At 39.7% G+C, this 22547-nt stretch overlaps 1 protein-coding gene and 1 pseudogene across 1 annotated transcript; one reads left to right on the top strand and one right to left on the bottom strand.

Moving 5' to 3' along the window:
- Nucleotides 1-5953: 5953 nt before the first annotated feature.
- Nucleotides 5954-11749, top strand: LOC115686708 (kinesin-like protein KIN-14B; annotated as a pseudogene).
- Nucleotides 11750-12555: 806 nt separating this feature from the next.
- LOC115686685 (G-type lectin S-receptor-like serine/threonine-protein kinase B120) lies at nucleotides 12556-16554 on the bottom strand. Its single transcript, XM_030612059.2, has 7 exons — nucleotides 15137-16554; nucleotides 14442-14552; nucleotides 14134-14363; nucleotides 13845-14055; nucleotides 13503-13740; nucleotides 13252-13399; nucleotides 12556-12956 (listed from the first exon to the last, which is right to left on the bottom strand). The coding sequence occupies exons 1-7, from the start codon at nucleotides 16494-16496 to the stop codon at nucleotides 12648-12650; spliced, it is 2607 nt and encodes an 868-aa protein (XP_030467919.1). The 5' UTR covers nucleotides 16497-16554; the 3' UTR covers nucleotides 12556-12647.
- Between the last annotated feature and the right edge of the window lie 5993 nt (nucleotides 16555-22547).

The raw sequence follows: 22547 nt of genomic DNA, 5'->3' as shown, positions 1-22547 counted from the left end.
AGGATACGTTGTCCTATCTCAGACATTAGACAACGGATATCTTAAAGTGGCAATACCTTAAGGTTGGTTGGAGCAATTTCTCGATAGCAACATCATCAGTTGCGCAGTGTTTACCAAACTTGTACAGAAAAGGTACAACACTACTGTGGCCATAATCAAACATCGGAAAGTTTAGGAGCAAACTCCAACCCAAATATTGCTGATTTAGGTGCAATTATAGGTAGATTCAAATCTAGTTTTCCATTATTAGAGACGACACAATGCGGCATAATCACAATGATATCTCTATAGCAAATGCATTTAATCAATGCTGAAGCTGTCCCAGGCAAGATGGTTCAATGAACATTTATCTCCTTTTTTATGTCTGATTCATTATCTTCTTTGCTTTGCTATCTCATCTAATGTCAAACCCCTCTACCATATGATAAAATTCTACTCAAAGACAGAACGAGACATGGAAGCCATCTTACTAGGGTTAGGATTTGACGGCACTTGATACTCCATTTTTTACCTATATTAACGTAATAAAGGACAAGATATTAGACATGTTCGAATCTTAAATTAGATCTCGCATTTGAAAATGAAAGTCGATGGCTGCATCTTTAAAAATTAAGCCTCGTTGTTGGACCTCGCCCATATTATGACTTCTTTCAAATAGTAAAAAAAAAAAGTTCAAGCAGCCAATAAACCACGTGCTCTTTAACCACTCGTTAAGACAACCACACAATATCATGTAATTATAATTTTATTGAACGGTGAAAAGATTGCCTGCCCTATCACCAAAAACTTCACCTAATTTTCGAGACTAATATATATTAAATCACGTGTAATATTCGGATTGATTATAAAACGGTGCTGTTCTTGGAAATAGTACATCGAAAGCATAGAGAGTTAGGCTTAATAAATTATTAAAAATTGCATGTACTTTTCTTTTATGAGTTTATCTTGTTACCTTTTATTTTGTGAAGGTTTAATAGGGCTAATATTATCAGTTTCAAAAGCTTACAGTTGTCTAGATCGAGTATACATTTTTTAAGTGTCCAAAGTCTAATTATATAATTATATGGTATATGTATGTATGTATATATATATTATATACGGGTCAAACTTTCAATAATGTTTTTTCAGTCCACGACTTTGAATGAAACCCGCCGTACCCATCCACAAGGTCAAAAAGTCAAAACCCAACAAAACAAATATTTTTTACTCTAACCAAAACAAATTATACAGAGTCCCATGCAACGTGACAGTTGGCAATGCCAGATTGGTCAACCAGGAATCCTCAACCCCATCAGAAGGTCAAACAGTCAAAACTAGATGGCACTTGTTTATTCCTCACCTCCATAAAAACCAAGACCACACCCTCTCGCTAATAACTCATCAACTTCCCCATCAACTTCCCACACTCTCAATCCCAGCATAACTCAGAAACGCACTCGAGGAGAACACTGGAGAGAGAACCGAGGGCATGGCGGGTTCGAGAAGGTTGACATTCAACAGCATTGGTGGTGGCAATATCACAAGAAGCGTCATGAGCCGGCCGATCCCGAGAAGGGGCCGGGTGAAGGTGGCTATAGTGGCGGGGCTCGCACGCCGGTTGGCCTCTGTGTTCACTGTCCACGTTCGATGCGCCGGTGCTCATTTTTCACAGTAGTGATTGTATTGGGAAGATAAATGCCATCTTCTGATGATGATTCTGATTGAGGCCATGTTTCTTTGAGTGGACACAAGAAGATGGTGGGGGCAAACGAACTGGGTTCATCACTGAGGAAGATCCCATTTTTCTGTAGAGAGAGAGAGAGAGAGAGAGAGAGAGAGAGAGAGAGAGAGAGAGAGAGAGAGAGAGAGAGAGAGAGAGAGAGAGAGTTGTTCTTGAGGGTTGGGACTCCAAATGGTGTGTTCCTCTGTAACCATACAGCGAACTGTTGTTCTCTTTAATTTTCCCGAAATGACAAACTTTTTTATTTCTTGGAGTTTCAGTGCTATGAAGAGGTCACAATTTATGCCGGGGGTACAACGCTAACGTGAAGTAACCACCTTATAACATTACCCACATGATACACACTACTTGTTTGATTTTTGAAACTCTCGTTTCTTCATTTGGCCATCTTCTCCCTTTGGTATGACTGATGCATAGGATACATTGTCCTATCTCAGACATTGGACAACGGATATCTTAAAGTGGCAATACCTTAAGGTAGGTTGGAGCAATTTCTCGAAAACTACGTGATCAGTTGCGCAGTGTTTACCAAATTTGTACAGAAAAGGTACAACACTACTGTGGCCATAATCAAACATCTGAAAGTTTAGGAGCAAACTTCAACCCAAATATTGCTGACTTTGGTGCAATTATAGGTAGATTCGAATCTAGTTCTCCATTATTAGAGACAACACAATGCGGCACGATCACAGTGATATCTCTATAGCCAATGCATTTAATCAATGATGTTGCTATCCCAGGCAAGATGGTTCGATGAACGTTCATCTCCTTTTTTTATGCCTGATTCATTATCTTCTTTGCTTTGTTGTCTCATCTAATGTCAAAGCCCTATGCCATATAATAAAACCCTAGCTTAAAGACAGAACGAGACATGGAAGCCATCTTAACAGGATTAGGATTTGACAGCACTTGATATTCCACCTTTGACCTCTGTTAACGTAATAAAGGACAAGATATTAGACATGTTCGAGTCTTAAATTAAATCTCACATTTGACAATGAAAATCGATGGCTGCATCTTAAAAATCAAGCCTCGTTGTTGGACCACGCCCATATCATGACATCTTTCAAGCAGTAAAAAAAAATTCCAACAGCTAATAAACCGCGTGCTCTTGAGGCACACTCATTAAGACAACCACGCAATACCATGTAATTAAAAATTTTATCGAATAGTGAAGAGATTCCCTGTCCTATCACCAAAAAATTTACGTAATTATTCGATATTAATATGTATGAAAACACGTGTAATATTCGGGCTGATTAAAAAACGGTGTTGTTTTTGGAAATAGTACATCGAAAGCATAGAGAGTTAGGCTTAATAAATTATTAAAAATTGCATGTAGTTTTCTTCTATGAGTTTATTATGTTACCCTTTATTATCGAGTATAAATTTTTTTTTTGGTAAGGGAGTATACATTTTTTAAGTGTCCAAAGTCTAATTATATAATTATATTGTGTATGTATGTATGTATATTATATACGGGTCAAACTTTCAGTGATGTTTTTTCAGCCTACAAAACCGCCACAATCACCCACAAGATCAAAAAGTCAAAACCCAACAAAGCAAAACAAATCAGACAGAGCCCCATGCAATGTGACAGTTAGCAACGCTAGATTGGTCAACAACGAATCCTCAACCCTATCAGAAGGTCAAACGGTCAAAACAAGACGGCACTTATTTATTCCTCACCTCCACCTTTAAAAACAAGACCACACACTCTCACTAATAGCTCATCAACTTCCCATACTCTCAATCCCATCTTAACTCAGTAACGCACTCGCGAAGAACACAGGAGAGAGAACCGAGGGCATGGCGGGTTCGAGAAGGTCGACGATCATCGGCATTGGTGGTGGCGATATAGCGAGAAGCATCATGAGCCTGCCAATCCCGAGGAGGGGCCGGGTGAAGGTGGCTATAGTGGCAGGGCTCGCACGCCGGTTGGCCTCCGTGTTCCACGTTCGATGCGCCGGTGCTCATTTTTCACAGTAGCGATTGCATTGGGAAGATAAATGCCATCTTCTAATGATGATTTTGATTGAGGCCATGTTCTTTGAGTGGACACAAGAAGATGGTGGGGGCAAATGAACTGGGTTCATCACTTGGGAAGATCCCATTTTTCTGGAGAGAGAGAGAGAGAGAGAGAGAGAGAGAGAGAGAGAGAGAGAGTTGTTCTTGAGGGTTGGGACTCCAAATGGTGTGTTCCTCTGTAACCATACAACGAACTGTTGTTCTCTTTAATTTTCCCGAAATGACAAACTTTTTTATTTCTTGGAGTTTCAGTGCTATGAAGAGGTCACAATCTAATGTTTCTCATATGTATAAACAAGAAAAGAAAGGAACTTGATGCATTCTTTCTCTCTCTACTTTTCTGGGGAGAGAGATTTCTCTCCAGAGTATGCTCGGCAGGAAATATAGTTACTGATCGATGCGGAACTACGATTTCACATCGATCAGAATTTGTTTCGATTCTCCCTAAGATCATGCATTCGGCTCAAGCATCTACTTTTGTTCCTGCTTTTGATCTGAGATCTGCTGTTTTTAAATCTTCTACTAGTGGTTAAGCAGCTGCTGTTGGGTTGGCCAAATTCTAGTACGAGAAGAGAAGTCCATTTTTGGTCCCCGAAGTAGGGCGTTCTTTGTAATAAAGCCCTTCAACTTTTAATTTGTCACATTGAAATCTTCAAACGGGTATGTTTTTTTTTTTTCGAATTAAGTTGATCGGAGTTGACGTGTCTGTTGGAGCTGGCAAGAGTTCGACGCGGAAAGCTTGAGTGTAGCGTTCATGCTCGGAAATCCCTTTACTGTAGGTCCGATTATACATGATATTTATCTTCGGGGTTTCTAGTAACAAGCATTAAATGATAGTTCACTATTAGCGGGAAAAGCTTTTTCTACGCCAAACTCTTACCTAGTCTAACTTCCACATTAGTTCTAATTCACTTCCTTTGAAGTTGGAGGCGCTTGATTGCAAAAAATTAAAAGTTCAAGGACTTGACTTGACAAAATACACTAATTCGGGGATCAGAAGTGAGAATTTTCCTATATAATTCCCTGTCCTATCACTAGATACTTTGCATGATACTTTCGAGATTAGTAATTTAATATGCATGAACACACGTTTAATACCTAGGCGGATTGTAAAACAGCGCCGCCCTTGGAACTTGAGCCTGGAGATTACGGTTGGAATATTACATCAAAATCATACAGGGTTAGGTTTGATGAATTTATTAAAAATCGCAAGTAAGTTCTCATTTATGAATTTACCGTGTTGCCCTTTGTATTAGGAAGGTATAATACAGCAAAAAAAAAATGTTCGTCTTAAGAGGTTACGGTTATAGTTCCGCAGCTTAAACAAATTCAGCGAATAAAATGTTTTTTTTAGTGTCCAAAATCTAATTAGATCAAAATATAAATACAAAACGGGTCAAACATTCAATAATGTGTTTTTTAAATCCACGGCTTTGAACAGAAGCCGCCGTACCCCACGAGCTCAAAAGGGTCAAAGCCCTACAAAATAAATCCCGCGTACGCTGTCTTGCCCCGCGCTCCTTATCTTAAAAAAATCAAAATTCATTTCTCGCCCTAACAAAAAAAGAAAAAACAAATAAAAAAAAACGATTAATCGGGTTGGGGGCAGAATAGGTAATAACGACGGAAGCTTCGAGAGCGAGGCGTGAAGTAACTCGGAGCCCCAAAGCAAAAGTGTGTCTTCGTCATTAATCTTTGGATTATATTAACACCAAAAATCCTAAATTGATATATCTATCACAAATTTATCCTCTATTAATTTTTATTAAATTTTACTGTCAAATTGCTGAATTAGATAACACGTAACAGTTGACGAGTGTACAAGCTTAGAGTTTTACCCTCCATTTGACACGGGTGTACCAGTTTGTTCAATTTAACAGAAACTAACGGACGGTAAATCTGTCACAAATATATTAGTTTGGGATTTGTGACGACGAAAAAACTAGTTTGAGGCAAATTGACACGGATGTATCAATTTGGGCTTTTTCATGACGTTAGCTCCTAATATTTTTCCTTCTTTTTTTTTTAAAATATTCACTTTTATTTTTCGTATATAATGAAATTCGTAGGCAGGACAGGAGGAGTGGAGACGACGTCGCATCGTCCTCGGCCGCACCAGTACCACCACCTCCCGCGAAGTAAAAAGCTCTCGTGATCAGTAGTAATGGAAGAGCTCTGAGAAGAAGAAGAAGAAGAAGGAGCAGGAGAAGAAGAAGCAGGAGGAGGAGGAGGAGGAGAAGAAGAAGAAGAAGGCTCGCTCGATAGGTTTCAGGTTAGCAGGTGTGGCAATGTCGGGCCCGAACAACAGCCGGTGGAAGCGGGCGGCATCGTCCTCGTTCGGCGCCGACGACGATCGGCGGACGCCGGACGCTCCTCCCGTCCGGCGGTACTCCATCTCCGCATCCTCCTCGCTCTCTCAGCACGCGCCGGCCTCCAAGGTCCGGCGGCTCGAGGACGATGTGCAGGTATGCTCCGATGATCTCGTCTTCGTTTTCGCTCCAGATTCTCCTTGCGTTGGTCGGTTTCCTTCTTGTCGCCGAGCTTGAGCTGGTGTATATATGGTCTATGGGCACAAACCCACATTAGAAATTTTTTTTTTTGTTTCTCCCTTAAAGCTTTTGATTTCAGTGGACATGAGAAGGTGTCCATGTCTGACTTCACCTTTCGGTCGCCTGTTGCCTGAATAACTGACTTGTCAAATTTTTGTTAAATTTCCAGTTATCCCGAGTATACTCTTTTCAGCGTGTCCCCTGTGATGTGATTTGTTCGATATCTTGTCATCATAATAGAGTGCAACTTCATAGTGGCATTTCTCCAAGTCTTTGCGTGGAACTTGTATGATGATAAATTACTTTGGTTGATACATGTCATTTGCACTCCTGATTATCAAAGTTTTTAGTTATGATAAAGTTTATGGGAAATATTCTATGATGTTAACACTCATAATTAACTTTTTCCTCATCTCTAGTATGTGCATGAGCAGTTCAATATAAATCCTGGAAAATGTCATGTTTTAATTTGGAAATGATTTGCATCTGTGGTTTTTAATGAGGATTATGTACTGAAATCGTCACTTTTCTGATGCAGTCTAAGAACATAATGCTGGCAGATAAGCATAAGATTGAGAAGGAGCAGAATGCGCAGCTCAGAAATCAACTTGCTCAATTGGTACGGCTGCAGCAGGATCAGAAGCTGCAGATACAGCAGCAAGATTCAGCTATTCAATCTTTGCAAGTTCGTCTTATTTGAAACTTAATGCTTTTCAGCATGTGCTTTTTCATCTATCTCAACACTAAGTTGATCATATGCTTTGCTGTTCTTTGATAGATCTTGGATTCTCGGTATTTGCCTCTTGGAACTCTTGAAACATTCTTTTTATGGCTATAGTTGCTCCTGGAAAGCTTTGACAATGGTCCTATTTCTGTCAAATAAACCACCAAATATTACTGAAAAATGTCGATATAATTTTAGTTTGTATATGATGGGAGACAATTGATATGGCTCCAATGTTTTGTTGAAGTACAGGGATGTTGGTGTCTGCATGTGGTCTTTGTGTGCCTTTAAGTGGGAGCATGTGCTTGTGTGCCCATGCTTTCTCATTGGTGTATGTGTCTGTGGGCTTGCAGATGCTGTCTCAGGATCCACAAAAGTGCGTGGGGGTGTTCCTATGTACCTCAGTTTGGTACACACAGTTCTGCTGCAGTAACATTTAATGGGAATGCATTAGACAATTTGTATCGTTTAAGTTGGTCGGTTGCTTTTCATTTTTTTGTCGTGATCTGTAAGCCCTATCTGTGTTTCATGTTATCTGGTCACTTAGTTACTTTTTTAAAGGGGGACAGTGCATCCAAGTCATTTGGAAACTAGTTTTTGCATCTTCTTGTCCTGCCATGAATTGTTTTCCCTCTTTTTGGTTTAATCAGTACGTGACTTCACTTAGATGTAGAAAAATATATGCATGGTGCACTTCTTGTCTGTGATAATGCTTTAGGTTTATGGTCATCCAATATTAGAAAGTCAGATATGTGATATGGCATCTTCTGCTTCCAGGTTAAATGCAACTCTTGTAATGAAAATTTTCTCTTGCCCTTATTTTCATAATGCAGGCCAAGATTAGAAGTCTTGAGCATCAGCTTAATGACGCCCTTCATTCAAGTGAAACTAAGTCAAAATCTGGTGTAGATTCAGGCCTCGAAGACAGTCACTTCTGAAAGATACAATGGATTTTTCAATAGTGACCAAGAAACTTGAAGAGGAGCTAAAAAAACATGATGCATTAATTGAGGTATGCTCATTCACATGGATATTCTGTTGTATGATCAATTCTATATGCTAGGTTTGCTACTCTATTCCTCCTGCCTCCAAATACTCTCTCTCTCTCCTTCCGTCGTGCGCACACGAGAAAAGAGAAAAACTCGTTGTCTTTTTTCCCTTATTAGGTGTTACTTTCTTGTGATCCGAAGTAACAATTACTAGAGTCGGTGTGCCTATATGCCTAATTGCTTTATGCTGATCCTGTAATTCTTTCAATTATTTTCCATGAGAAAATTATCCCATCAGAAAAGGATTTGTTTGGTATATTGCCTTTCCTTTTATGGTTAAAGGTCAACGGCCTATTCAGTTGGTGGTTTCGTCTGCCGTGATGTGTCAGGCAGTCATTAAAGGAGTTATGTTGTTTATCTTTCTTCTCTTTCATTTGCACTTTCTGTATTTTTTATGTTATTTGTTTTGGTGGGGATGGAGGCATTGTGAGAGTGGTAAAGATGGGCATTACGGTCGCGTTGCTCACATATTGACAAGGAAGATGCTAACAACGAATTGAATCTGAAATCAGAACCAGGGCTAGTGGCTTCCAGTGCTAGTGACCATAGCAAATCCAATTTACTTTTTAAAAGCATGAAATATCATGATTATATTTTATTCAGCAAAAGGAGCAGCTGTAACAATTCTATATGGAACAATTTCTATGTCAATAGAACAGTACCGAAGCAGATCAGTTGTTAATGTTGGAAACTAATATAAAAGCATAAGTTGATCTTATGGACCCTTTGGCTTGAGGTGATCATAATATTTTTGAAATGATCTGTTTGTTTTTTATATGCATGTGTAGTTTGATGGCTGTGACTGTGTTTGCCCAACAATGGGCTTCTTTGTTTTCAACACGTCTAAATTTTATGTGGGCAATATTTTGGGAAAAATCCGACCAAGAAAAAAAATATGTTGGGAAAATTGTAGTTTCATAACGGGCGAATTTAGAACACACTCGTAAGCAGTTAATTTCTTATAAATCATGGTGTTTATGCAGTCTCTATCTGGATGTCGATAAGACATGATGCTTGTAACAATGAATTACTCTTGCAGAGAATGCATGACGAAAATGAGAAACTATTTGATAGAGTTACGGAAAAAGCTTCGTTGACCAGTTCACCCTAAATAAAGTCTTGTTCCTGTTAGTACTATAATTTTACCTGGCACTAGCTGTGCCATGATGCAGGGGAAAAACTGCAGATGGACTTTTGTACAACCTCAGTTTCTTTGAGTGTTGTATTCAGTTCATATATATGACTATTGCTCTCGTTATCCTCTTCCTTGACTCTTTTTAAGAGCTGCAATGGCTCTCGGGTTGCATAGCAGCTGTAGACCACTGTGAGGTCCCACCTAGGGCTTGAGTGGATCCACAGTTGTTCAGACTTTGGATTGGAGTAGCCCAGTTGTGCCTAATCTTCACTGCCTCAGTTATCGTGTTTATAATTTCCAGTGCAAGTCAGTAGGTTTGCCTAGTCATTGTTCTGCAAAGATATTGTTGAACCTTTGCTCTTCTGCTTTCAGCAGCTTTCCATTGTGATAAGATGAGATCTATGTTGGTAATCCGCTTGTGACTTGTTTGTAAGTTGTAGAGTTCTCATGGGTGCTGAACTGGCAGATGCGATGGATGAAAAGATACTAGCAGAAGCTATAATATGAAATTTATTGCAGCATTCACATATATCGTCGTGTGCATCAATTGACAATTATTTTTGCTCTCTCCGGTTAGAGAAAGTGTTTTCTGTTCTCTATGCAGAATGGAATAAAATTTCTGGTGGTCCAAATGTACAGATAGGAGAATGTCAAGTCTTACCTGGTGTCAGTTTGATAGCATTAGGAGTTCATGGTTTGAAATACTTGTGAGAGTGTGAAATCTGCTCATGGTAGTTTAATACATCCTTAATCATTTGTATAGCTGCCTGCACGGTCCAATTTATTTGAGTTGGGGGGTGTATAAGTCGGGTCATAAAAGGAGGTGTAATTCAGGTCATCTTTAGGTTAGAGCTGCATTGACAATGAATTTGGCAATAATATGTGTAGGGAAATTAAAATTCGTTTAGATGAAATGTTTGAACACGTGGTAAAATTTCATTTGAGTTCATCCATGCTGACTAAGAATCAACTCGGCCTCTTTTAAGTTGCGGGCTAAAGTGAAAGGCATTTGACTTGTCTTCCTTCTCTACTATTTTCAAGGGCTGTATTGGCTTTTCATATTTGGAGGCTTCTACTCCATTGACTAAGCTTTTCTATAGTTTTGGGTGACTATGCAAGGTGCTCTTCAGTTGACTTGTTTCTTTTGGTAAGGATACTTTCTCAGATTTCTGACATGCTTGTCAATCTTTTTAGACATCAAGTCCATTATCAAAAGGAACAGCAAATTTGCCATATTGGTACGTTTCTGAGATGAACCTTGCTTTGTGTTATTCTAGCCTACAGCATGCTACACATTGTCCTTTCTTCCTTTGTCGGTTTTTCCAGGACAAATAGCAACATTGTTGGACGTACTCTTGATGTTGTTCCTTTGCCATTAACTGCTGAAAAGTCTGCCGGTTCTTTTGCTCTCGTCAGAACAAGTTCTGAGAAAGTTAAAACTACGCCAGGGGGAGAATACCTGACTGTGGCATTAAATGACTTTGATCCGGAACAGTATGACAGTTATGCTGCCTGTTGTGATGGAGCAAACAAGCTTTTGATGTTGGTATGCTTACTTAATGATATTCCTGTGCATTTGAAAAATAATGAGGGCTTAATCACGCGTTCATTAAGTGGAAAGGAAAAAAACTTCTGATGAATCTTTCATCGCCGGCTTGTCATTCCATGTGTATAAAGTTATATCTTTTTGTAAGTAGTATTTGCATGATCGAATCATTGTCAATTGGTGTGCTTTGTCTTTGCTAAAGAAAAATAGTGATTGGTAATAGTTTGTTACTTTATCTTCTAATTTTTATCTCAAAATTGTTCATTTGCGTTTCTTATTGAGTGTGTTACCATTCATTTTGTGAAAGATCAAATAGTAGCTTTTGGTTTTCGCTTTTGAATAGTACGTTTTTGTAATTTTTAAATGATTCCACATGACTTCAAGTGATCTAAATGCCAATTTTATGTCTTTAAACATTTGATGTGTTCAATATCAAATAAAACTCAAAGCTCAAATGCTAAAACAGACGTATGAGCAAAAAGCTAAAAAGCAGTAATTGTAAGTACAGTATATTTCATGAATATACAATTTCTGGTCTCCACAAATTGGGCTTGAATGATAATTTTGACTATTTTAGAAAGAATTACAGCATGCTGGTGAATGGATGTTTCAAAAATAGAAAGATAATGCTGCTGTTGATGACATGTTGTTCATCCAATTTAGTATTTATTCCATTCCGGATAATTTGGTTATTTCTGTTAATAATGGTGAACCTCTTAAATTATATCATAGTTAATTGCCAATATTATGGTAGTGCAGGTTTTGACTGTTGTCGTCAAGGCCGGTGCTTCCAGAGAGCATGATATTCTTCCTGAAATTAGAGATGCTTTTTTTATGTTTATTCGTAAAATGGAACTGTGGAGAGTTTTGGATACCGTGCTTGTCTCAGAGGCCAGGATATTGTATATTCGGTCTTTGCTTGCTAGATCACCAGAGCTGCAGTCTATCGAGGTAACAATTTCTGATACGTCCTTTTAGGCTCCAATTTCTGCCGTCAGCATTTTATAATATGCATGTTATCTGGACTTTTTTACATCTGACCAAACATTTTATTTTACCCCTGGTGCTTGTTGTCACTCTTTCAACTGTAGTTTTCTTCAGTTGTCTTAAAGCTTCGAGGTGTCGATCAGGTTCGCGCTGTTCTTTTAGTGTTGCTAGTCTTTTGAAAGACGTGAAAGATACACCTGCCACCAGTCTAAAACGAAATAGAAACTGACGATAAGAACAGAACTATGTTGAAGGGCATCTTCAGTCTGGCCCCATTTAACTTTATATCATGAGCTTCTTGGCGGGAGTCTCGCGGCGGCGGCCAACAGATGCATGTTATCGCTGCTGCTGCCTACAGCTAAACCTTACCCTAAGCCGAGTTACTTGAGACCTCCGGCTCTGGTAGATTTATGTAGGCATTGATTTGTATTAGAAGTTTGAACTGTTTGCCCTAGTTAAGCAAGATCGACTTTGTCTCCAAAAATTGAACCGTCCCAAAAAGATGAATTCTCACTTCAGGCATAGGAAACTGCAAAAAGCTGGAATAAAACGGGCAGCCAGTGCATGGAGCTTCCGCTATGCGTGGGAAGATGGGACAGTTCCGACCACTTCAGGTCTAATGTCCGCAGCCTCACCTTGCAATTTTTGCAAGAAAACTATTTCCACGAGGTCACACGGCAACAACTTTTACCTGAAATGCTAGTCCTAAATGCAATCAAACGCGATACTACAGTTTAAAAAGCAATGATAACACTTTCATAACAAGACCAAGGGAATCAAGTTGTGATTTTTCTATTTCACGTGCGCCCCTTTGACAACAATACATCCGCACACTTCTGAGGACACTTCTCTTATTGTAACGACCGCAAGAACAAACAGACGAAACGACACGAACGAATGACATTGGCCCTATCTACCATCCACCGAGCTAACTGTTACGCCATTCGAGGACTCAATCTCTTGGCTTTCATACAAAGAAGAAGTATCTATGGAGCCCGCGATCGAGGTTGACCTGGGTAGTTTCGGGAAGGGAAGATCCACTGTTTCGCTTTCTAATAGCAGCACAACAGAAGGCATGGCCGGTCTATCTACGGCGGAGTCCTGCACGCACAACAGTCCGACTTGCATGCATCGCAACACCTCATCCGTAGAGCATGCGTCCCTGATACAGGGATCAATAAGTTCCATCCCCTTCCCATCATTCCAATGATGCCAAGCCTGAAATCGTAGTGAACTTGTGTGAAAAACAGTTCAAATAACCCCTTAGATGTAAACAAACGAATAGCGAGTTCTAATGTATCTTGTCCTAAAGTGCGATAACATCTGTTGATATCATATACTTTTTTATGTGAATGACTGTTTCTAAGCTACAAAAAATGGAGAAAAGGAAACCAGACTGAGACAACCCTAATCAAGGCCAGTTTTTAATAAAACAATCTGAGCAGATGCAAACATCTTCTAGAATGAGAGTTTTGGTGCCTAGTAGCTCGAATGCAAATAAAAATGAACTCACATGGCGGATTAGATTAGATTGTTCCGGCGTGCGAAAGCCAAGGTTTTTCTTGCCGCTAATGATCTCCAGTAATAATACCCCAAAGCTGTACACATCGGATTTGACCGAAAATACACCTTCCATTGCATACTCTGGAGACATGTAACCACTACAATTTAAATTGACAGATGAATCAGTCCACTCCACACTGATCAAACATTTGGAGTCAGATATGCACTTTCTATTTCTCACTAGGAAGAAATTCAACTTACTATGTGCCAACCACTCGATTGGTACTTGCTTCGTTTTCGTTCGTACCGAAAATTCTCGCCATGCCAAAGTCCGATATTTTCGGGTTCATTTGTTCGTCCAACAAAATGTTACTGGCTTTTAGATCACGATGGATAATCCTTAGTCTAGAGTCTCGATGGAGATAGAGGAGGCCTCGTGCTATCCCTTCAATAATCTCAAAACGTTTCTTCCAGTCCAGTTGCGCTCGCTTCGCTGAATCTGCATCAAATTTGAAAAGTAAAGAAAAAACACATGAATAAATTTCATGACAATTCATTCATGGAATGCAAAAGACCAAATTCAGATGTTTTGACTCATCTTACCAAAAATAAAACAATCCAAGCTCCTGTTGGGCATGTACTCGTAAACGAGCATCTTATCTTCCCCTTGAACGCAGAATCCAAGGAGTCTCACGAGATTTCTGTGTTGTAATTTCGCAATTAACATAACCTCATTCTTAAATTCCTCAAGCCCTTGGCTCGACTTCCTCGAAAGCCTCTTAACGGCTATTTCTTGTCCTTCAAAAAGCTTTCCCTGCAGGTTCAGAGCGTACACAATTAATTAGGCCTCTATGACATCTAAAATCTACAACGGGTGATCATTTAGCTGTACCTTGTAAACAGGACCAAATCCTCCCAGTCCAAGCTTGTTTCCTTCAGAAAAGAAGTTCGTCGCAGCTTCTATGGAACTGAAGTTGAACGCTGGTATATCAGTTCCTCCTACTTGCTTAGCATCTCTACCAAGACCATCTGCTCTGGATAATTCAGCAGATAGCTCTTCGTTCTTAACAAAATCATCAAACAAGGGAAGATCCTTGTTCTTCCGATAGAAAATCGAGAATCCTGTATTTAAAATTCACTAACATGTAAATAAGAAAAAAAGGACCAACAAATCATTCACTCCACAGGATAAATTCTCACCTTTGAAATTGTCCTTGAACCTCCACAACAACCATACTGCTACACCGAGAACAAACGCTCCAACCAAGACAGTAATTATTATGAACAGGTTCGATAGTTTGCTCTTTGTTCCTATTCATAGATAAGAGAAAGAAATTACGTTATACGGTTCATCGCTAGCTGCAAAGAGTTCAAGTATTCAACAAAATATCCAAAGTAATTAGCACAGATAAACTCTGACAATAGATGTATTGTCTATTCGCAGGCAGGTCACGACTTCTTGTCGCAGGCAGATCAGACAAAAGAGATCTCGGCTAAGCCATATAAAAAATCATGATATGCTGATGAATAGGACCTTTTCATGCGCAATGTTCTGATACTTCACCTTCATATAAGCTTGAAAACACCTGGTTATGCCGGAGTTTTTATTTGAGACTGGAAACATCTTATGGTGATCTCTGTTGACAGTGATTAATTTCATTCCTTTCTGATACTACACAAGGCTAGATTCATGTTATTCAGTTACACTAATTGTTATAATCCCTGACCTTCATTAACCTAATTCTATATATGAGAATCTCGGTGCTTTTTTTGGCTGAGTCACACAATCGGGGTTGGCCTTTATCACACTAAAGAAGATCACAAGGAATAGGAAACGTGGGAGAAGATCATCCAAGTTTTAAATTGCAAAGGGAAATACAGAAAAGAGATCATACCTAATTCAGAATTGGCGAGACGAATTTGGAGGGTCAGTCCACCCATGGCAAATTGCTGCACATCTATCAAATCCTCACTCCACAGCATGCACCCCATTACTCCAAAAGCATAAGCATTGCACGAACAATTCTCCAGACACTTCGCCTCACACTCTTCCCTGCTAATGTCTTGAACTAAATCTGCGAAATCTGGCAACTTCATGCGGTCCAATTTCGAAAAGCTGTCCATCCTGCCGCCATCTCCCACCGAAATGCTGCTGTTGTCCCGACACTGTAATTGGGTCTTCCGAGCACAACCTGCGGACCAGTCACCCCTGTTCCATTGATCCGGTGACTTCGGACTGAACCCTTCCATGCAACTACATTTGGGAGAGACCGTTTCATTACATATCGCAAAATTTCCACACTTATTATAGAGGTCACATTCCTTAGCAGGCTGTTCTTGCAGCACAGTCCACTCATTAATAGTCTCATCCCAGCCTAACTGCTCCTCCGTCCCATTCCAAAGTATACGGAACATCAAGAGACTGGAGCTATTTAATGGCATGTACGTAAAGTACGTGCTTCCGTCTGCCTCACTCAAGAGCCTGAACCCATACAGATAATTGCGGGTCATATTTGGCACGCCGGTGAAAATCAGCCCATTCCAATGCCCGCTCCTCCATTCCCGGCCTGACTGGCCCCAGATCACTATCTGTAGCGGCAACCGGGGATCGATGCCCATAGAGAAATTCCCAGGGGAAGGGTCATCCGACGATTTCCACGACCTGAAGGCACGGTTCCCTCCAGCCGCAGAATTCACCCTCACTCTCATGCCGGGCAAGTATGTGTCTGTCGGGTGTTCGAAGCTTTGCCAATATGAATTGGTAATATCACCATCAGCACTAACAGAGTCAGCATCTGCACTGGCCAAAAGAACAAGATTTCCAGTATCCATCAAAGTAGCTGTTGAGTTGGTGGGCACAGAGGAAGAATTAATGCCACTAGACCAAACTGTGCGATTACGCCCATCTAAAACCATCAAATTTCCATCACTTGAAACTGTCAAAACTCCAGATTCATCAGAAACAGGGCTATCTCTGTTCGCGACCCACACGACTGTTTGAACACTTATCTTGTGGTACCAAATACCAACATGTCTAAGAGACGAATTCGCAGGGTTAAAGAACCCCAGTTCGAAATTCCCAGAAGAAGAAATCAGAGTCTCGCCATCTATGACAAACTGCCCTCGCGAGATCGAATTTGCTGCACGTGAACTCGAAAACAGAGACGACGACACAAAAAACAAGGAGAAAAGGAAGAAACTTGCTCTGTTTCGGCCGGTGAAGGGCGTTCCACCATTGACAAATGCCCCAAGCATTGCTCCGGAGAGAGGGAGAATCAGGAACACAAGTGGAAACTTTTCAGGGTGAGGGGAAGAATCAAGTACACAAGTGAAAACTTTCCAGGTTGAGAGAGGGAGTTTTAATGGCGACCCACGTTAGGTGTTGCGGTTTATGACCCGAGGTTGACGGCTTTCTTGGAATTAGAATCAACACCAAAAACATGCATTGAATCGAAAGTTGAAACCTGTCTCTTCTTTTTCCGGGTTTTTTAGTTGACCCGACGTGCAGAGAGGGCCACAGCCAACAAAAACTACAGAAGGGATGGGTGGAACCCCATGATGGACGCGGAGGAGGCGTCGACTTGAAATTGTTTATGTGAAGCAGTCCAAGATGAGTACAAAGAAGAGGGCGATAGAGGTGCCGTCGTCCGTCACAATTCAAAGCGGGGGTTGGTTCCAACCCGAGTAAGAGGGTTGCCGAATAATTGTCCAGACTGGTTTTCCAGCAGAAAGCAACTCGTGGGACCCGGCGACATGGGAGTTCCATCGTTTTCATCTCGTTTTTCAGGAGTGTATGGAACATCTCTCCCGTACATTTCTCCTCCTAGGAGAGATCGAAACCGCGCGCGTCAATAAGGCTATCAAGTGCCAAGAGTCAACGGTCCCTCGTTTTTTAAGCATAAAAATACCAGAAAGCATGCTCCAACACTGGTCCAAATGATGTCGATTGACGACCTTTGTTCCTTGAATGCAGAGTCTCTCCTCAGGAGATCTTCCCCAACATAGGATGGAGCACATGTTCAGAGAAGCAAATCAACGTGCTGATATCATGAGGAAGAAAGGACGCCTTCTATGAGGAAATCTACCAAGTTATGGAAGACCCACCCCAAGAAATGTTGCAGAACTTGCAGCTGCATTTTACAAGCTGTTGCCATCCGAGACATGCTTGAATTACCTAGTATGCTTCTCTGTTATTAGGTCTGTTTCCTCCTTTGTTGCACCGACCAAAAATTCGCTTCGCATACTTTTGGATCTGAACACAAAACAGCGCAATCAAAAAGACCAAACTGCTGTCATTTCAAAAAAAGAAACTCTAGTGCCAAACAAATCAGTCAAGAGACCCTAATCATTTCAGATACCCAAACTCTAGTATCAAACCCCTCAACCGTTACTACCATCGTGCTCCGTCGCATTTGGCAACTAGGGTGATAAAGACCGTAAACCCTAGTAATAGTACACGTAACATTCGCGCCCCACTTGGCAAACTAGGGAGCCAGGATCTCGAGACCATACTCAGGATCACAAGTTATGACCCTCGTACTTCGGTGCTCAAGCTCAAAACATTGAGGACCGGACTCGGAGCCCGAGTATCGGATCCAGGACCCCTAAACACAGCGCCTGGACCCCACGAAACCAAATAGTGTAAATCACATTACATTGTTCAAGCCAAACTGCGTGATAATTATTAAAACTTTATTACATTGACATTCCCATTATTATATCATTGGAACCAAATGAACTGATAACTCTTATTCCTTTCTTCTGATATATCTTTTCTTTGAATAGTTTCTGGTAGTCGAAGTTTCTTTATAGTCAAGTTTTTTTTTCGCTAAATTTCTTTATAGTCAAGTTGTCAACTGTAAACAATGGAAACAAAGACAGGAGTCCCGCTGCTGAGTTGAGAAACTAGTAATATATTCGGAGATCACCAGATTTGACTTGGAAAAAAGATTCCGACGTTTGTCGAGTTGGTCGACCAACCTCATGTTGGGCAACCAACCTCATGTTCAGTCCATGCTGGAGTTCGAGAAAGATACAAACGTTGAGCCAGTGCTATGATTATTGAAATCGCCTTTAAAGTTCCTCTCCTGAGCAATTTGGTAGGCAAAGATGATGGCTTCAATAATTCACTAATAGATCATGCACCGCGTTACAGGGTAAATAAGATTTTACTTCGCTTCATCTTTCTTATTGTGGTCACGTGATGTGACGGACTAAGTTTCGTATACAAGGTTCGTTGAATTAAGTCTCGGGTTTAAGCTCGCGTGCGAAATCCACTTTTCTATTTGGAATTAGGGTTAATTTGACAAAGTAATCGATGGTTTCCAATGACGGGGCTCACAATTATATCTAAGGGACCCGCATATTCTATAAATATATATTTATTTATTTGTGGAAGTAAAAAGTCTTTGTCGAGGAAAGTAAATAAAGAAAAGGAGAGGATTTTGCTTTCTTCGTATTCCAGCCTGCCGCAGCAGTAAAAAGTGAAAAGAAGTGTGAATATTTTGTGCACGTAAGCTCACTACGTCTCAATCATCGATCATGTGATATTTAGGTCTAATTTCAAAAAAAAATAACTTTATCTTGAGTGATAATTCTAGCACAAATTTCTTTTTGTCTCAATAAAAGCACAAACTTTTACTCTAATCCCAAATCCGACCTCCATGATGTGAAATTGTCAAATTGTTCGGGTCAAATTTGAAATTTAAGTTAAAGTTGATGATTTTTTATGGGATAAAAGAAAGTTCGGGCCAAAATTGTCACTCAATATAAAGTTTGCACTTTTTTTTAGAATTAACCCATGATATTTATGTAAAGCTCATATTATTCAATGGCTAAGACGGAGTGGACTCAAATATCTCGAGTGTATACAAGAAATTTTCCTCAATGCTTAATACCACCAAAATTCTAAACTTTTTATTATGTTGCCGAAAATTCTAAATTGTGCCCACTGCAGCACTAACACCCAAAAATTCTTTTTACGTCATAAATAAAGGTGACTAGTTCCAGGGATGGGCAAGTCCCAAATCATGTTGGTTTCTAATTTTTTGAATCAAGAACCCAACCCGTTAAACTTGGAACCGGCTGGTATTTTTTTCTTTTTATGGGTTTCATTTTATCATATAACCAAAACATTATCAATTGCCGCAATCAGATATTGTTGGTAGTTTGTTTGTAAAACAAACAATGAGGTGCCTTGTCCCACATCGAAAGGATGTGAGTGTGCACGTGGACGAGATTTGGCACTAATCAACGATCATTTTTATTTATTTATTAAATTTCGAATTTATTATTATAAAATAACTGTCTTATCATATTGAAACAGTGTGACTGTTCGCAATAGAGTGGCGGTTATTTTTTAATAATTTAATTTCGAATTTTTATTTTCTGCCTAATGGTAATTAGGCTCTCTCATAACCTTTGGAAGGTTGTGTCTGTTCAGACATAACTTCTTTACATTCGAAAGGTTGTGCTTGTTCAACGTATAAATATTTCAACGTTTTTGTTCATTAAAAAAACGACCATTTTTTCCATTTCTTCCAAGAGATATATAGCCATCTTTTCTAGTTGTTTTCCTAGAGAGACCCTGGAAATATATCGAAATTGCTATTCGGTATTCTCAATCGAGACTTTGTTGTATCCTGGAGGAAATTTGCCGGTGACCATTAGCAGCTTCGTGAGGCAAATAATTTCTTAAAGAAAGTGATATCACGCCTCAAAGTCTCACTTCATTGTTCATCTCATTTGAAGTTGAAGTTTCTTTTCTTCTACAATTTAGAGGAGCACATTTTCCAACAATTTTAAGGAATTTTTTGGGCAACGATGGAGTCAGACTTTGATTACCTAATCGCATACAAATTGCGTAATCCTTTCCGTTTTCTACACATTCCATGGCGATTTGTGGAGATGGCATGGTTGAGTGTGTGGTTAGTGATGCCAAGTTAGACGTGCCAAGGAGGAGGATGTGGAATTATCTTGTGGAACCAAACCAACGCAAACGAAGAGGCAAATTCACAATGGATTTTGTCCTTCCTGTGACGTGGGTATGCATGAAGAAAGGGAAGATTTATTAGTGGGGAGGACAGCCAAGTGCAGAAGCATTTGAAAAGGTTAGACTTGATAAACTTTAATGTTGAATTTCATAAATGTGAATTCTGCCAGAGATCGTGAATGCGGCTTAGATGAGCGTGGAGTTGGCCAAAGGGTTGCTGGACATCGTGAGGCAGACTCTTGGTAATGAGAACTCCTTCCTCGTCAAGTACTTCGGAAGGAACTCGTACATCGTGGACAGGCCACAGGGGCCGTGCGCGAGGGCGTCCGTGAGATTGGAGCGTTTGAACGAGTACTTGCCCGAGTACAAGGACCCGACACATGTATGATCGGTCATGTTGTTCGTCTTCGTCGTCGTTGTCGCAGAAATTGGAGAATTCCGGTGACTCTCCTCTCAGCGATCTGAATTCGCATATATATATATATATATATATATATTGTTTTGTTGTTAATGAATTCGGATGCACACAATCGAAAGCTCTTGCTGAGATGGTGAGTTATCGTTATTGAGGGACAAAATAATAGTCATGGGAAGTGATGTGTTTGCATTTCTTCAACACTGTGGTGCCGAAAGTAGAGAGTGTAGTGTGTTCCAAAGGGCAATACTTCATGCAAGAGCCTTGGCTTTGATCCTTCCATAGTCGATCCCAGGGGTGTTAGCCAAAGGTAGCCACTTGAAGGTGCTCAACTCAGAGTTGTTCCAGTTGCATTTGTAACAAAATGGTACTGACAGTGGGGTCCTGAGAAGGATGATATGAGAGCTTCCTTAAATTTAATATCATGAAGAAACGAGGGCCATGATGATGATGTCTGGCTAATCTTGTGCCTAAGACTGCCCAGCTTGTGTTGTTGGTGGTCATATGGCTATAATTGATGTTAGCCTTACTCATATGAGACTCTTCATCCTGTAAGAGGTAGGTTGCCTGCTTTATGATTTAAACTGGAAAGTTTTGAATGAGAAATTCGAACAATTACTTGGGAGGAGCAGAGTGGAAGATGAAGATGATTGTAGGTACTTATGGTGGCTTACTGTCTCTGGATGTCTCCTAGTGCAGCAAACCATAGTTGTGCTGAGCTTCCAAGACATGTATGCATGACTTTCATCAACAAGACATCTGATTCTATTCTGCTAACCATTTTCAAAATGTTTTTGCATTATTGATTCAAAGGACACTAAGGCCTTGGAACAGAAGAATGCATGTGCAAGTTGCTTTTCTTCTTTCATGATATTTTAGTGTGCTTATACGTTAATAATATGCTTATTTTTTTTTAACCAATATGACCGGAGTCATTGAGACTAACAAGTATCTGACTTTCATTTTTAAAGTGAAAGATTTGGGTGAAGTGGATACTGTCTTGGGTATTAAAGTTAAAAACATATTGGGGGTTATTCTTTGAGCCAAAGTGTTTACATTAAAAAAAAAAAGTTGAATAAAATTCAACATCTTGGTTTCAAAGAAATGAGTACTCCATTTACTTTCAGTATTAAATTAAATTATAATACTGGTAAAGCAGTAGCACAACTTGAATATGCAAGTGTTATAGGGTCTTTAATGTATGTGATGCATTGTATTAGACCTGATATTGCTTATTTCGTGTGTAAGTTGAGTACGTATATTTGTAATCCAAGTATAGAACATTGGAAAGCTATTACCCGAATTTTTTGTTATTATAGAGAACAAAAAGTTTGGGACTGTTCTATAATAATTATTCGGTTGTATTAGGAGGATACATCGATACTAATTGGATTACAAGCGCGGGTGATAAACAATCTACTATTAGGTGGATTTTCACATTTGATGGGTGTACTGTTTCTTAGATGAGCAAGAAACAAATGTGTATAACTCACTCAACTATAGAATTTGAATTGTTACTTTAGTAACAACTAAGAAAGAGGCTGAATGGATTAGGAATTTGTTGGATATCAAATTATGACCTAGTCCTATGCCTCATATTTCTATTGATTGTGACAGTTAGGCTATTTTGGCAGGAGCTTATAATAGCACTTATAATGATAAGTCTAGACATATTAGCCTAAGGCATGAGTATGTGAGACAATTGATTAAAGATGGTACCGTAACAATTGTCTACGTGAGGTCAAACAATAATCTAGCTGATTCCTTGACAAAGGCTTTACCAAGAGACATGGTAAATATGATCTCACAAGAAATGAGGCTAAAACCCTTTAATTAAAATCACCAGTAATGGTAACCCGACCTTTTTTCTAGAACATCACTAGTTACAAGGTTTAATGGG

Source organism: Syzygium oleosum, unplaced genomic scaffold, assembly GCF_021117445.2.
Source record: "Syzygium oleosum isolate NSW1041296 unplaced genomic scaffold, Sole_v2.1 Sole_v2.11, whole genome shotgun sequence".
NCBI classification, from domain to species: Eukaryota; Viridiplantae; Streptophyta; class Magnoliopsida; order Myrtales; family Myrtaceae; genus Syzygium; species Syzygium oleosum.
This window is presented reverse-complemented; position numbering and strand designations above follow the sequence as displayed.